Here is a 13,260-nt window from a genome sequence, read left to right as displayed (position 1 = left end):
TTAACCTGGACATTTATACACATGTAATATCTGTAGATGCTGTAAATAAAGTTGAAACAGATGATACTATTTATAAGTAACACATGTAGGTTAATGAATTTTGAAAGTAATATTTCAACATTTAATAACTTTTTTTTTAAATTACCATTTGGATCCTATTAGTACAGTAATTGTGTTGCTTGAAATAAAAGGCATGTTTTACTGTTGTGGATATTTTAAATATTTGAAAAAAAAAAAAAAACCAGAAGTGAAGAAAACATTAATATGTCAGTATCATTTAATCATAAGACACAGTATAATGCCTGGAAAAAGTTAAAAGAAAAAAAACTATTTCAAAGAGCATGCAATATATTACAATTAAGTATACTGGCAGAAACTCTACCCTAAAGGTGGCTCTGTGTGTTAGTAATTACCAATTGTAGTATCTGTACCACTTTGAAAAAAAAAAAAAGTATTAAAAATTAACATTTCCTGAAAAAGGATTTATCTGGAAAGTACTGTTTGGGAAAAAATGTTTAAATTGTGCCAATATCAACTGTAATGTTTTTATACAGAGAAAAATACTTAAAAAATTTTAAGAACTCCATGTTTTAGTATTACATTTACAAATGGCATCAATAAAGATATAACCAAACCCTCATGTATAGTCATAGTAAAAGTTATGTTCTTATTGTGAAGAGAGTACTTTTATTTTAAACTGTCTTCTGCAATAAAGAAATATTATAGTTATTTTCTTCTAATTAGCTAAACCTTGAATACCCAAAGTGTGAAATTTTATGGCTTTTTTGTAGTGTCACATTTATCATTTTGGACACATACATAGACAGATATGCACACACACTGTCTCCATTATAAGATACTACAAATTACTTGTACAACTACACTCACAAAGAACAAATACTTAACTTATAATTTAGATTTTATCAGACATTATTAATGATAAATGTGGCAAGTGATAAATATACAATTAGAAAAATAAAGGATTTTATAGAATTTAGTAGAAGTGGAAAAAGGTTAGTTAAAATCATACGGCTCTTCATACCTAGGGCAATAACAGAACTGACTGGTAAGATTCCATTTTCTCCATATAACCCTACACAAGAGAAAAAGTTCTATTAGCAACCAAATGTTAAACAAATATAATTGCATAATTGTTTTTTGCCTTTGCTTTATCAAAAATATTTTTGATGGAACCCAACACCTAAAATATATACTAGATTTCTTGTTCTAATCATATATAACAAAAAATATAAATGACTTTAAAAAAAACCTTAAACTTTATTTTATTACAATAAACTATATTAAAATGATTGAGTGAAGAATTTGAATGAATTTATTTTCATTTCATATTTCAAGAAAAATTTAAAGTATGATATATAATCAAGTACAATAAACTCTAAGGTACACTTTTTTCACAAAAGTCATTCATATCTTAAAAGGTATCACTACTATATTTTAAACAATTCAATTTTTAACAGAGAATTTGTTTTAAAAAAGTTTGTTATTACAGAAGTATTTTGCATAGTTATTTTTTAGAATTATGAACTAAAATGAAAATACCACTCATGAAACAATTACTTTAATGGGCAGAATTTAAATTAATAGTTCAATTTTTAAGACATGTATACTTTTAGATGGATGGTAAAAGTTAGATTTAAATATATTTTTTGCTCATTTCACAGCATCACTGTGACGGTGGCTTTCCTATTAACAACAAATGTTTAATTCCTTCATTTAATAAATATGTATAGAATTAATGTGATTACTTAATATGTTTTAATTTGATTATTACATACAACTGATCACTGTTTGTATATTTATTCACAAAAACAAACACTTGGAACCATTATTCTTGTCATTATACTCACATATAGGATTGACTAAAAGAGAGAATAACACCATATTGTAGAATTAAGGAGTTCAGTCTCCCCACCCCCATCAATACCTCACATTGTTCTCAATTACATCAAATTTTCTAAAATAGATAAACTGTTTCTTTTGCCTCACATATCACCACAATTTTAAAAGTTTGCATCATAGCTCAGTAGCAATCCTTTATTAATTTAACACTTTTTTGTTCCCTGCTTTCCAGTTTGCTCACTCATTCTTGCATAAGGGCAAATCACTAAAATGAAACTTACAGCCAACAATTATAAAATTTAAAATGAGTAAAGCCAAAGCAATAATGCATCAGCAAAATCAATACTATAAATAAGCAGATAGCAGGTGGGTTAGGTATACAAATTAACAATAACCTTGAGCAAACACGTAGCATGCATAAATGAATGCTATCTAGACATTCAGAAATGCAACAGGATAGGATAGGGATAAGAGACATGTGGTTGGCTGCAATTATAAGGGGAATATGAATTCTACAGTCTAATTACTAATCAGAAAACATCACCTTATAATCCATTAGGAGTTGTTTAATAAAGTTTTAAAAAATGTTTAATCTGGAAACTTCTAAGTATCTTGTTTCTATGTTGTTCTTGTTGTTTTTCAAAGTTATCTAATTAGAATAATTGATAATTATAATAAAATTATTTACAAATATCAAAGTGCAAAAGTGATAATCACTCAGTGATATTGGGCCATTCCATGTCAAATCATCCAGATTTTGGAAAATTTTCCACATGAACCCCTCAAAATGCCTTGAAAAAATTCACATGTGCTCATCTACCCATATAATGAAAAACTGCCAAAGATTAGATCAATATCTCTGATAGTTTCTGATTTACAGCACTGTAAAATTTAATTAATTTTTTGTTATTTTTGGCAAATTCATTTTTGGAGAACTTTGGCTGCTTAAAGCTCTAAGAGTAATGGTGTTAGAAGGCTGAAATTTGCTACACTGACTGAATTAATCTCGCAGAATTCAAAAATGGTCTCAAACCAAGTTTATCTCTTTTAGGATTTGCATAGTGAGGCAGCAAAATCACCTGAAAACCCAAAATTGTAAAATACATTGGTTTATTTAATATGAATCCCACTGAAATATTCTAACCAGCCTTTCACAATGTTAAATAATGAAGTTGTAAGAAACAAGAAAGAATTAATTCATTTCTGAACAAGTTTATTGGCATAGCTAGTTAGATCACATGGCAATGCAAATATATTGTGTATGCATTACAGTTATGCAGATATGGCTGAGTTTAAGATTCATAATATAATAAATACAAAGGTAAATCAGACACAAAATGCACAGTGCTAGGAATAACTGAGAAAGATTATAGTCACACCAAACTGCAATAATTGTGACAATGAAATGTTTCAAAAACTGCTTTGGCAATAAATTAGCCTTAACAACATCAAATAAACATTGCTTTGTTCAGACAACTTGAATAAATCTCCGAGTTTGATTATGTTGAGATAACTTTGACTTAGAAGTAAGTGGCGAGCACTACTGCCTTGGGCAGTAGGTGCACTTATCAGACAAAAAATATGTTGGAAAGGAATTCAGCTTTCATCTTTATGTGACCTTGCAGGCCATGAGAACTGTTCGTTTCTTGATTTCTTCATAAACGACACCAACACATTGGAGTGTTCATCTGATCTATCTTTTAGGTTTCCCACATACCATTCATGATCGTATATGCATGCCACATATTTCACTGGCTGATAATTGTCATTGCCATCATTAGACCCTATTTGAGCTGCTGCAGCATCACTTTCACTGCTACTACCAACAGTTACAACTGTGTACACATCAATATCTGATAGCCTTCACGTATACAATTTGTTGGTAGAGTAGAGAATAAAGCTATGATGTGACCTAATACCTCCCACAGTTTTGTGTTTTTCGGTGCTCAAGTAGATCAAACTTTACACAATTCTGCAGGACTGATTCCTGATTGACAAGAAAGAACTGAATGCCCTGAATGTGGTCCTTTATGTACCCAATGGTACATATCAGAGACACTTAAAATTTGATAATTTATTATTGTTCACAACCTTGATTATTTGAAGGTCATGTTCAGAGATGTAAGAATATATGGTAAAGGCTGATTAGAATATTTCAATGGGATTCATCAATTATTTCACAATTGTATGGATATAGTTGCACACACTAACACACCTGAATTAAAGTTGTTTTTTTCAAGAAAACAACATATGGTCAGAGGATACTTTAGAAAATTATAACTCAAAAAGTAGGTTGAACACCATCCTGATTTTTTTTGTAGATCATATTCAGAGATGTAAGAATATATGGTAAATATCTGAAAAGGCTGAATAACTGTGGCCTGAAGTAGGGCTATTTTTAGCTAAATCATAAAACGTTGCATGCAACTAAATTTTTTACAGGAGATCTAATATACTTTTAATTACAACAATTGCTGACTTATCAACTGATATGTAATAGGAAATTTAAAAACAAAATTCAGCTTTGTATCATATTAATTCTCAAAGCTACAGCTTATTACATAAACCAATGTTTTTTACAATTTTGGGTTTTCAGGTGATTTTGCTGCCTCACTATGCAAATCCTAAAAGAGATAAACTTGGTTTGAGACCATTTTTGAATTCTGCGAGATTAATTCAGTCAGTGTAGCAAATTTCAGCCTTCTACCACCATTACTCTTAGAGCTTTAAGCAGCCAAAGCAGCCCAAATGTGAATTTGCCAAAATTTAAAAAATGACCCAAAAATTATTATGGAAGACTATTTTCATGAAAACACTTGTTTAGTCTGTCTTATGTATTATGAAATATACACAGTTTCTGAAGCTGTGAGGAGTGACTTCTAAGTGAATACAGTGTAAAAAAATTAGACAATACAAATGGTTGTTTGCTTGGTTAAAGCAGTAAAGTAAATACATGTAAAAAAATGTAGTTGCTAATGAAGACTAGTACTGATAGTCATATTACTGATGTTTATTTTATATAGCCTGCTATATTATTCTCGATTAACAAGAAAAGCAATTAGAGTTATTGCATGCCCATGGCTCTGCCACTGTTTTTCAAGGTTTCATGTGTTAGATAGATAACATTAAGTTCAAGTTTCACCTTCAAAAACTCAGCAAATAATTCTTGGATCCAGACAATCACCAATTTGGATGATCATCTTCTGTATTATGATTAGGTGTAGCAACCTTAATGTGCCCATAAAAGTTGGTACAAATCTGATCACAAACTCAAACTCAAAACCACAAAAATGGTCTATCTCCACATAATAAAAAGTGCTTCAAAGTGATCCACAATTCAGATCTGAAGACTGTCGTATACCACCTCCCCTTTTTATGTAAATTTTTCATGTGCATCAGTGTAAGTCTGAGGTACAAACACACACATAGATTCAACTGTAATACCTCCTACCCTAGTTCCTGATAAAGGGTAATAATTCTGTCCTTGAAATTAAGAACTAGAATGATTTACAAGAAGTTAGAGTTAATAACTATGAGACTAACCTAAATAGGATGGATCTTAATAAAGCCTATATAAACAAGTTAGCTTGATTACACTTAGTGAAAATATATATGGGATGGCCCAAATTATCTTTGTTTTCAAATTTAATAATTAAATAACTAAGGAATTACAACAATGTATAGTGTTCAACACCTTAAAGCCAAACTCAGTTATTACTGTAATGTATTTTTTTACTGCAGTGAGTAGTGTAACCCTATAAGATGACAGCTTCACAAGAAGCAGCTTAATGTGTCATTTAGCTTGCAGATTCCAAGTCAGTGACTGTGGTGTAAAGTAATTACAGACACCAGTGCTCTAAAGAAGTATGGAGGTAAGTTAAGAAAGAATCACCCCACCCCATAATTAATATAAGATAAGAGTAAATATAAAGTAACAACAATGCAAATGAAATTTTGTTTCATATATTTTCATTAATAGGTTTACAAGAAATAAAAGATTAATATACACAATAATTAAAGGCACATAATTAACAGAAATATGATAAAGTTTAGAAAACTGTATCTGAAAAAATAAAGTCTCCCTTGTAGGTTTCACTTTTTTTCTTCTTTGCATCGTTTGAAAATGATTTAAGAAAATGTTTAATTGCTACATTGTAATCAGTATCATGCAAAGCGAACATTATTTCAATCTGGTAATTTGATTACTCATGTTAAATTGATAAAGATATTCATATTAAAAACTCGTTGAAATTTCCCAAATTTACCTAGAGAACTTTTTATCTAACTTTCTGGGTTTCAAAATGCAAAATATCCTGACACTTTAAAAAAAAACCTACTTAGGATCACCTGAAAGTCTTCAACCAAGAGTTTGACAGGATGAGGATCATTTAGTGCTTATTCCTGCCTGAAGAATCATTACCTGAAAGTTTTAAACCAAGAGTTTGACAGGGTGAGGATCATTTAGTGCTTGTTCCTGTCTGAAGAAATTACAGACTCAAGGACCAAGAAAGTGGACATTATCACCACCACAACTGTGGACATGTTGCAACAAAGATGGACTGAAATCAAACAATAGTTAGGCATGCTGACAGCCACTAATGGTGCATGTGTAGAAAGAAGTCTACTAAAATGTTAATAAAAACTGTTTGAGTTGGGCTACAAGATATTGAAAACTACATGGTTATATTTCTTTAATTAGTTAATTATTACATTTTAAAATAGGAAAAAAAGACTGTATATTCAGTCCAAAACCTTGCAATCTGATCAAAAAGCCAGTTATGATATAATAAGTTCAAGTATTACAATTATAGGATCATAATTTGCTATTACTTATATTATGCATCACACATTCTCAGTTTAAAATAACAATCAACATTCAAATTTTGATCATACCTGGAAAATACAAACAAATGTTTAAAAAGTCTTTAACAGGAAAAATCATGAATGAGAATGGTGATTGAAATATTTTATTAACATCATCTGTAATAATGATGCTTGTTAAAAATGAAACTAAATAGATGTAAGGTATAAATAGCATGTATAATATGTGAATATCTGCAACCTACTCATAGAAACTCACTGATTGACCCATTAGAGAAACTTCATGACAGAGGGTTTTCATCAGCAAATATTAAATCTTTATAAAACTACATAAACGTTTCAGCAGTTGATGTGAAATGTGTAGAATTTGGTTCAATGCCAAGTTTTTATTGGTGTTGGTTCATTTTTTGAGAAATAGTACTCCTATTGGATTGCATTTTTAGCATCAGATAGAAGGAAAAAAAAAGGCTTCCACTGTAAACCCTTCCCTCTTCCTCTTACTTCCAATTTTAGTTATTCCTTTTTTGCTTATTGTTTAAGTTCATAAACCTTAAAATTGAAATATAGAATGCAATTACAGTGTAAATTTTATACTTTTCCTCGGGTGATGACTTTTTTTCTTTATTTATTTTGTCTGTAATTCCATCACCAAAATGTTATAAAGTTTTTGTATGGGCAAACTGTTAGTTGGAATTAAAACCTATTTACAGTTTTCTTATTAGATCTATTCAGTAACCTGTTAGATAACTCACTTCTAGTGAGTCTCCTCCAATCTTGAACAAATCCTTGCAACAGAATTACACATTTTAATCTTGGTTGGTATAGTATAGAAGAGTAGTGTCATTTGTAAGTTGATAAAAAGAGCCTAAACAGTGGATTATCATCATGCTAAGAAAGAGTTTAAATGGCTAAAATAAAATATACACACATTGTATGTTTTAATTTAATTAGAAAAGAAACAAAAAGAAGTAATCCATTTCATGAATGATTGCTATCTTCCAGATTCTTAGGCTTAAGATAAGTTGTGCATTAAACTGTATTGACTGTTAAACTTGAATTAGTGGCAAACAAAGTTACCTTCTAACCTAATGTGCAAAGGTTCTTCAATTGTATTAAAAATTTCTTTAAGTTATTTAATTAGCAAAAGCAAAATTTGTTAATGTTTCTTTTAAAAGTATAGAACATTCAAGTAGCTTGGATTAAAAAAAAATGAAACTCAGATAAAGGTATTACACCTTATGTGGTTAAGCATGTTAAAGCACTTCTTTATTTAGTACCACATCACTAGGTATGTTTAAATGTTAAAAACAATACCAAAACAGTTTTAAAGTTATTGTTAGACTATCTTATGGCAAGTCACTCATATACATTACATGAAAAAATGTAAAGTAATTAGATGATTTAAAATATTTTATTAAGTCTAGAAAACCACTTGAAATTCACAGTGGAAAATTTCGCTGTCTTTTTAAAATAACTTACAGCACATCCTTCCACAGTACTAAATATGATAGCATAGATGGGTCAAATACATCTCTCATCTCTTTGCAATAAAATTGTGTGATAATTATTACTACAATATTTCACACAGTTAACACAAGATAAAATTACAAATAGTTTAAAAATTTTTCTTAACCTTTTCTAACATCATTTTTATTTCACAAGCTCTAACCTTCTACAGGTGAGTTTTCACATACACTACACAAACTATTTAAAAGGATATTCTAAAGTACTTGTTCCTTGTGTTTTTCTTATAGCAAAGCCACATCAGGGGAATCAAACCCCAGATTTTAGTGTTCTAAATCTTTAGAATTACCACTGTCCCAGCAGGGGATGATATTACCATTGAAATATCTTCTTTTCTATATTAAATAATTAGTTGAAAATTTGGGGAAAATTACAATAAAGTTTTTACAAAACACAATCAGAATGAATACCTTTTCAAATATACAAAAAAACAACTTTATTTCAGGTAATCTTTTATAGTAGAGCAATAAAATTATCCAATTAAAAACTAAAACAATCATAAAAGAACTTTTACAGATCACTAAAAATTAATATTTATGGGTTCTCCATCTTGCAGTAATTCCTCACCTCTATAATTATATGGACTACTCAAAATCTGTTTCATCAACATCTCTGCAAATTTCTCACCAGCCATTTTATTTTGAAACTTCAAATCTAAGATTCTGAACATTTTGGCTTAACATCAATATCATTTAACTGAATGGAAGCTTAACATGTTTAATAAGTTGGAGATATAACATTTGTTGTCACAACACTAGGGAATAAGAATTGTGAATGTCCATTCTTCCATAAGAGCTAGATTCCTTGAACTAATGGGCCATCACTCTTAAAACTTATATGCAATCAGATTACTTTTATCAGAATTTGAAAGTTGTGTAGATTAGAAGAATAGAGGATAGTGTTTCAATGGGTCCACTCTTTATCTTATAGTTGTCAAGCTTTATGTCACTTCAACATCAAATCATTTCCACCATTGAACGACAGTTTCGATACATTGATTTTCTTTTTCCTTTTATGGAAAAACAAAATCCAGAAAGAAAGAAAGAAAAAAAAATTAAGAGATTTATCAATCCTCAATAAAATAACTCTTCCATGTACTCCTGGAATCATCCAAGTAGCACTTGTATAAAGCCTTTCCTCAGATAAGGCCAATACTGTAAATACTATTCCATGTGAGACCTAACTATTGACTTGTAAAGACAATTTCATCCTGTGTCTTTCAATCAATGAAACTGAATAAAAATAAATGTTATTATCTTTGCAACTAGTGTGGTATACCCAGATCAAACTGATTTAAGTTAAGAATAATGGGATAGATCTGCAAAGCAAGAGATTTTATCAATATATCTATTATGGAAAATTCCTAAATCTAAAATAATTCAATCTAAAAAAAGACAGACAAGACAATAGTTAATGCACAAAATGAACTGTATCTGCTGTTATTACACAATATCACTTTCATTGGATATTCCTTAAAACTGTTTAAGTCCAACGTTTCTTGCTTTGCAATATATGTAATATTTACCCATAGCAACTAGTACTACTGACATGACTGGTCATTCAAAATGAGGTGAAGCTGTAACCTTGAAATGTCATCTGAACTAACACTGAAGGACACAGCAATATCCTTATACAAAGTGCAGTATTACAGCAGTAAATCAGATAAATAGAACAGGTATATTTTCAAGAAAGTAAAAAAGAAATGAAGGCAACTAGAACAGAAACATAAGAGCTTTCATGACCACCTGCACTGAATTATGAATACATTTGGAGTAAGTACTATACAATCATAAGATAGAAATGCATGGCATACTCACATACCAAACTAACAATACATAACAACTTTGATGACTTGAACGACTTAACCATTTGTGCCAAGATAATATTCTTCAATCAGGCTACCAAGTGAACTCCCATCAATACTGAAGGTGCAATCCAAATTATGATAACACAAATGCATTATTTTGCACTTACTATAGTTATAAAGCAATTTAGCAAATCCTGTATTTGTCTAACTATCCACTTGAATCATACATGAATTTTAGCATATCATATTTGGTATCATAATAACATCCAGATCTACTCCCTTTAATTATGTAAAACACTCACTTTATCACTTCAGTTCACATCACAGCAAAATTATATTCCTAGTATATGGATTCACAAAATATTAGTATTAGGCCTATTATGACATGGGTACATATCACTACAATGGTTGAAATGAACTCTGCTGTGGTGTGTGGATCTTCTTTGTTGTGTATATATTGCCATTATATTCCCACAAGGTGATATGTCTGGGAACTAAGAATAATTTGTGAGAACAACAAACACTCTACAGATCATAAAAGTTAAGTATGACTGCATATGTACCTCAAGGATATCACTTGTTTCTCTCTTAGAATAACAAACACTGACATCTTGGAATTTTTTGAACAGTTGTTTATTTCTTTTTGTGCACACTATTGCAAATTCTGGCTATCTTCTAACTGTTTGTGTGTATGATCAAATGCCCCACCACATATACTACAAATAAACATTTTTTGGAAATCAGATCTACAGAAGAGTCAGAAATGGTTTTAAGAGAAAGTTGTTTGTACAGTTTTTTTGTACGTGTCTTTGCTACCAGTGAGAGTTACTATTTCATACAGATATGACAGTTCTGTGTCTTTACTGGTTATAAAGCAATTTAGCAAATCCTATATTTGTCTAATTATACACTTGAATCATACAGTATTTTGTACCTCAAGTTTTACCAGTTATTATGCTCCTATTGATATAATTAATGCAAGTACAAAAAAAACAATAACAAAGATATAGTATGATAAGACTGCTTGATAACTTCAAATTCAATTTACTAGTCCTTTTCAGCCCAGGGATGTGGTTTTCTTAACTGATCTTATGGGTGTTGCTTATAAAAATGTTTGTGAAAATTTAAATATCTCTTTCCATCGTCCAGATAACATGTAACAACCTTGAGAAAATTAATGGATTATTACACAGTCCATAGGATTATTTGATGTTTCTATATTGTGCTAGTCAAAGCTACTGTAAGTGATTTAGTTTTCAAGTTACTACAACAAAACTAGATTATCTAAATATATAGAATCAACCTTTTAACCACTAGATTTTTTCTTTTTTCCTAACAGGATGCACAACATCTATTATTAAAGTGCCAGCCCAATCCTTCTATGAAAGCATGTCACTGTGAAATAACTTGTAGCGTGAACATTTCAAAGTTGTTCCTATTATAAATATTTTCCACGTCTAATTAGTTTTCAGTAATTGCCATTACATCAGTCTCATCTTTTAACTAGAGCCCTGAACTCATCCATTTTGTTCCTAATACTCATAGTAACAGTTCAGGTTTGACAAATGTATTGTTAAACTGTTATTTAACTTGCAATTCTCTGAACCTTTTTCCAATGTCCTTCTTATCCAACCAGTTTATTTATTTCTAATTTCCCAAACTTTCCCACCATCATTCAAGGTTAAACTACTTTTATAAGGTTCTTTATCTTCTTCAAATGTCTTGCTATCTATTTTAGTTTGTTTAAAAGGGCCCCATCTTTAATATACAACACTTCGCTTTTGAACCAGCCCACTTGTTACTCAGAGTACATTATTACTATCTTTTATTTTAGTTTTAAGTCTTAGGTCATGCAAAGTAATTCCTTCCCACATATAGCCTGAGAGTATAATATTATTAACAATAATATTTCTAATATTAGTTTGTTTGTTTGTTTGTTTTGGAATTTCGCACAAAGTTACTCGAGGGCTATCTGTGCTAGCCGTCCCTAATTTAGCAGTGTAAGACTAAAGGGAAGGCAGCTAGTCATCACCACCCACCGCCAACTCTTGGGCTACTCTTTTACCAACGAAAAGTGGGATTGAACGTAACATTATACACCCCCACGGCTGAGAGGGCGAGCATATTTAGCGCGACGCGGGCGCGAACCCGCGACCCTCAGATTACGAGTCGCACGCCTTACGCGCTTGGCCATGCCAGGCCTCTAATATTAAACATTTAAAACTTAAGTACAGAAAAGTCATGGTTCTATAGCAAATTAAAAAGTAAAGCAGTTACAAATATTTGTATAAACTTAGGTGTTTCTTACTACCTTGCTGTCTGACACTGTCACTCATCCATAATTACTTTGAATTATTAATATATAATAATAATAACAATAATGATTAAATAGTGCTACAGTACCGGTAGTCACAGCGTCAGTAATAGTTACTCTCAGTAATGCCAATCAACACTGATAAATACTGTAGCTCTAGTATTAATAACGTGCTACTGCTACTAACAATATACTTATCTGGACTATAGTATTAAATACTGTTCTATATTAACTAGCCTTAACTTTAGTAACACCATGCAAAAAAAAAAAAAAAGTGCTTTAAGTTTCAAATAGCTTAGTTCTACGTTACCTGGGATTTGGTAGTAAAGTGAAGAAAAGGCACATAAGTAAATAACAGACATGCACCACAAGAAAAAATCTCGAGTTATTTTAATTTCGCCCATTCTTCTCTCAGTTCTGATAACACTTGCACATCGACACAGTTCACTACAAATCTGGAGTGTAAATAATTAAGAAGTTAAGCCTCTAAATTTAAATTAACTCAATAACTATGTTACCAGTTTCGCCATCTGTATAGTTAAAACTTAAATAAAAGCTTAAAAAGGCTTTTTAATGCCCATTCTCTGAATCCAGTCGTATTAACTGTGCATTTTTTGTTGTAAATGTATGAGTCACGATGTAATACAAAATAGGATAAACACTAATATACTGATATAAATGAATTTGAAAATTATTTTTATAAATACATAATTTGAAACTTAAAAATTAAAACAATCGTAGTTTCACAAATAAACAACTAACATTATTTTTTTCAATGATTTCGAACACTTATTTCGCAAATCCAGACTAAACTTTGCACGTCAGATAGTTATAATGTTATACGTTGTTATCAAATTATCCGTATACATGTTGATATCTCGTTGTTTTGATTTTGCTGAAGGGTTGGGAGAGCCGGACAGAGAATCTCAGGAAA

At 30.5% G+C, this 13,260-nt stretch overlaps 1 protein-coding gene across 1 annotated transcript in view; it reads right to left on the bottom strand.

Annotated features, from left to right (window-relative positions):
* LOC143226424 (lipase maturation factor 2-like) overlaps window positions 1–12,961 on the bottom strand; it is a 65,094-nt gene extending 52,133 nt beyond the window's left edge. The window contains exons 1-2 of the mRNA XM_076457362.1: window positions 12,637–12,961; window positions 1,043–1,093 (exon numbers count right to left, since the gene is read on the bottom strand). Of these exons, the coding sequence (XP_076313477.1) occupies window positions 1,043–1,093; window positions 12,637–12,730 (145 nt within the window). The 5' untranslated portion in view covers window positions 12,731–12,961. The remainder of the gene's footprint in view (window positions 1–1,042; window positions 1,094–12,636) is intronic.
* Window positions 12,962–13,260: the final 299 nt, after the last annotated feature.

Source organism: Tachypleus tridentatus, chromosome 9, assembly GCF_004210375.1.
Source record: "Tachypleus tridentatus isolate NWPU-2018 chromosome 9, ASM421037v1, whole genome shotgun sequence".
Taxonomy (NCBI): domain Eukaryota; kingdom Metazoa; phylum Arthropoda; class Merostomata; order Xiphosura; family Limulidae; genus Tachypleus; species Tachypleus tridentatus.
Note: the sequence above shows the minus strand (reverse complement) of the source record. Positions and strands in the feature narration are given on the sequence as shown.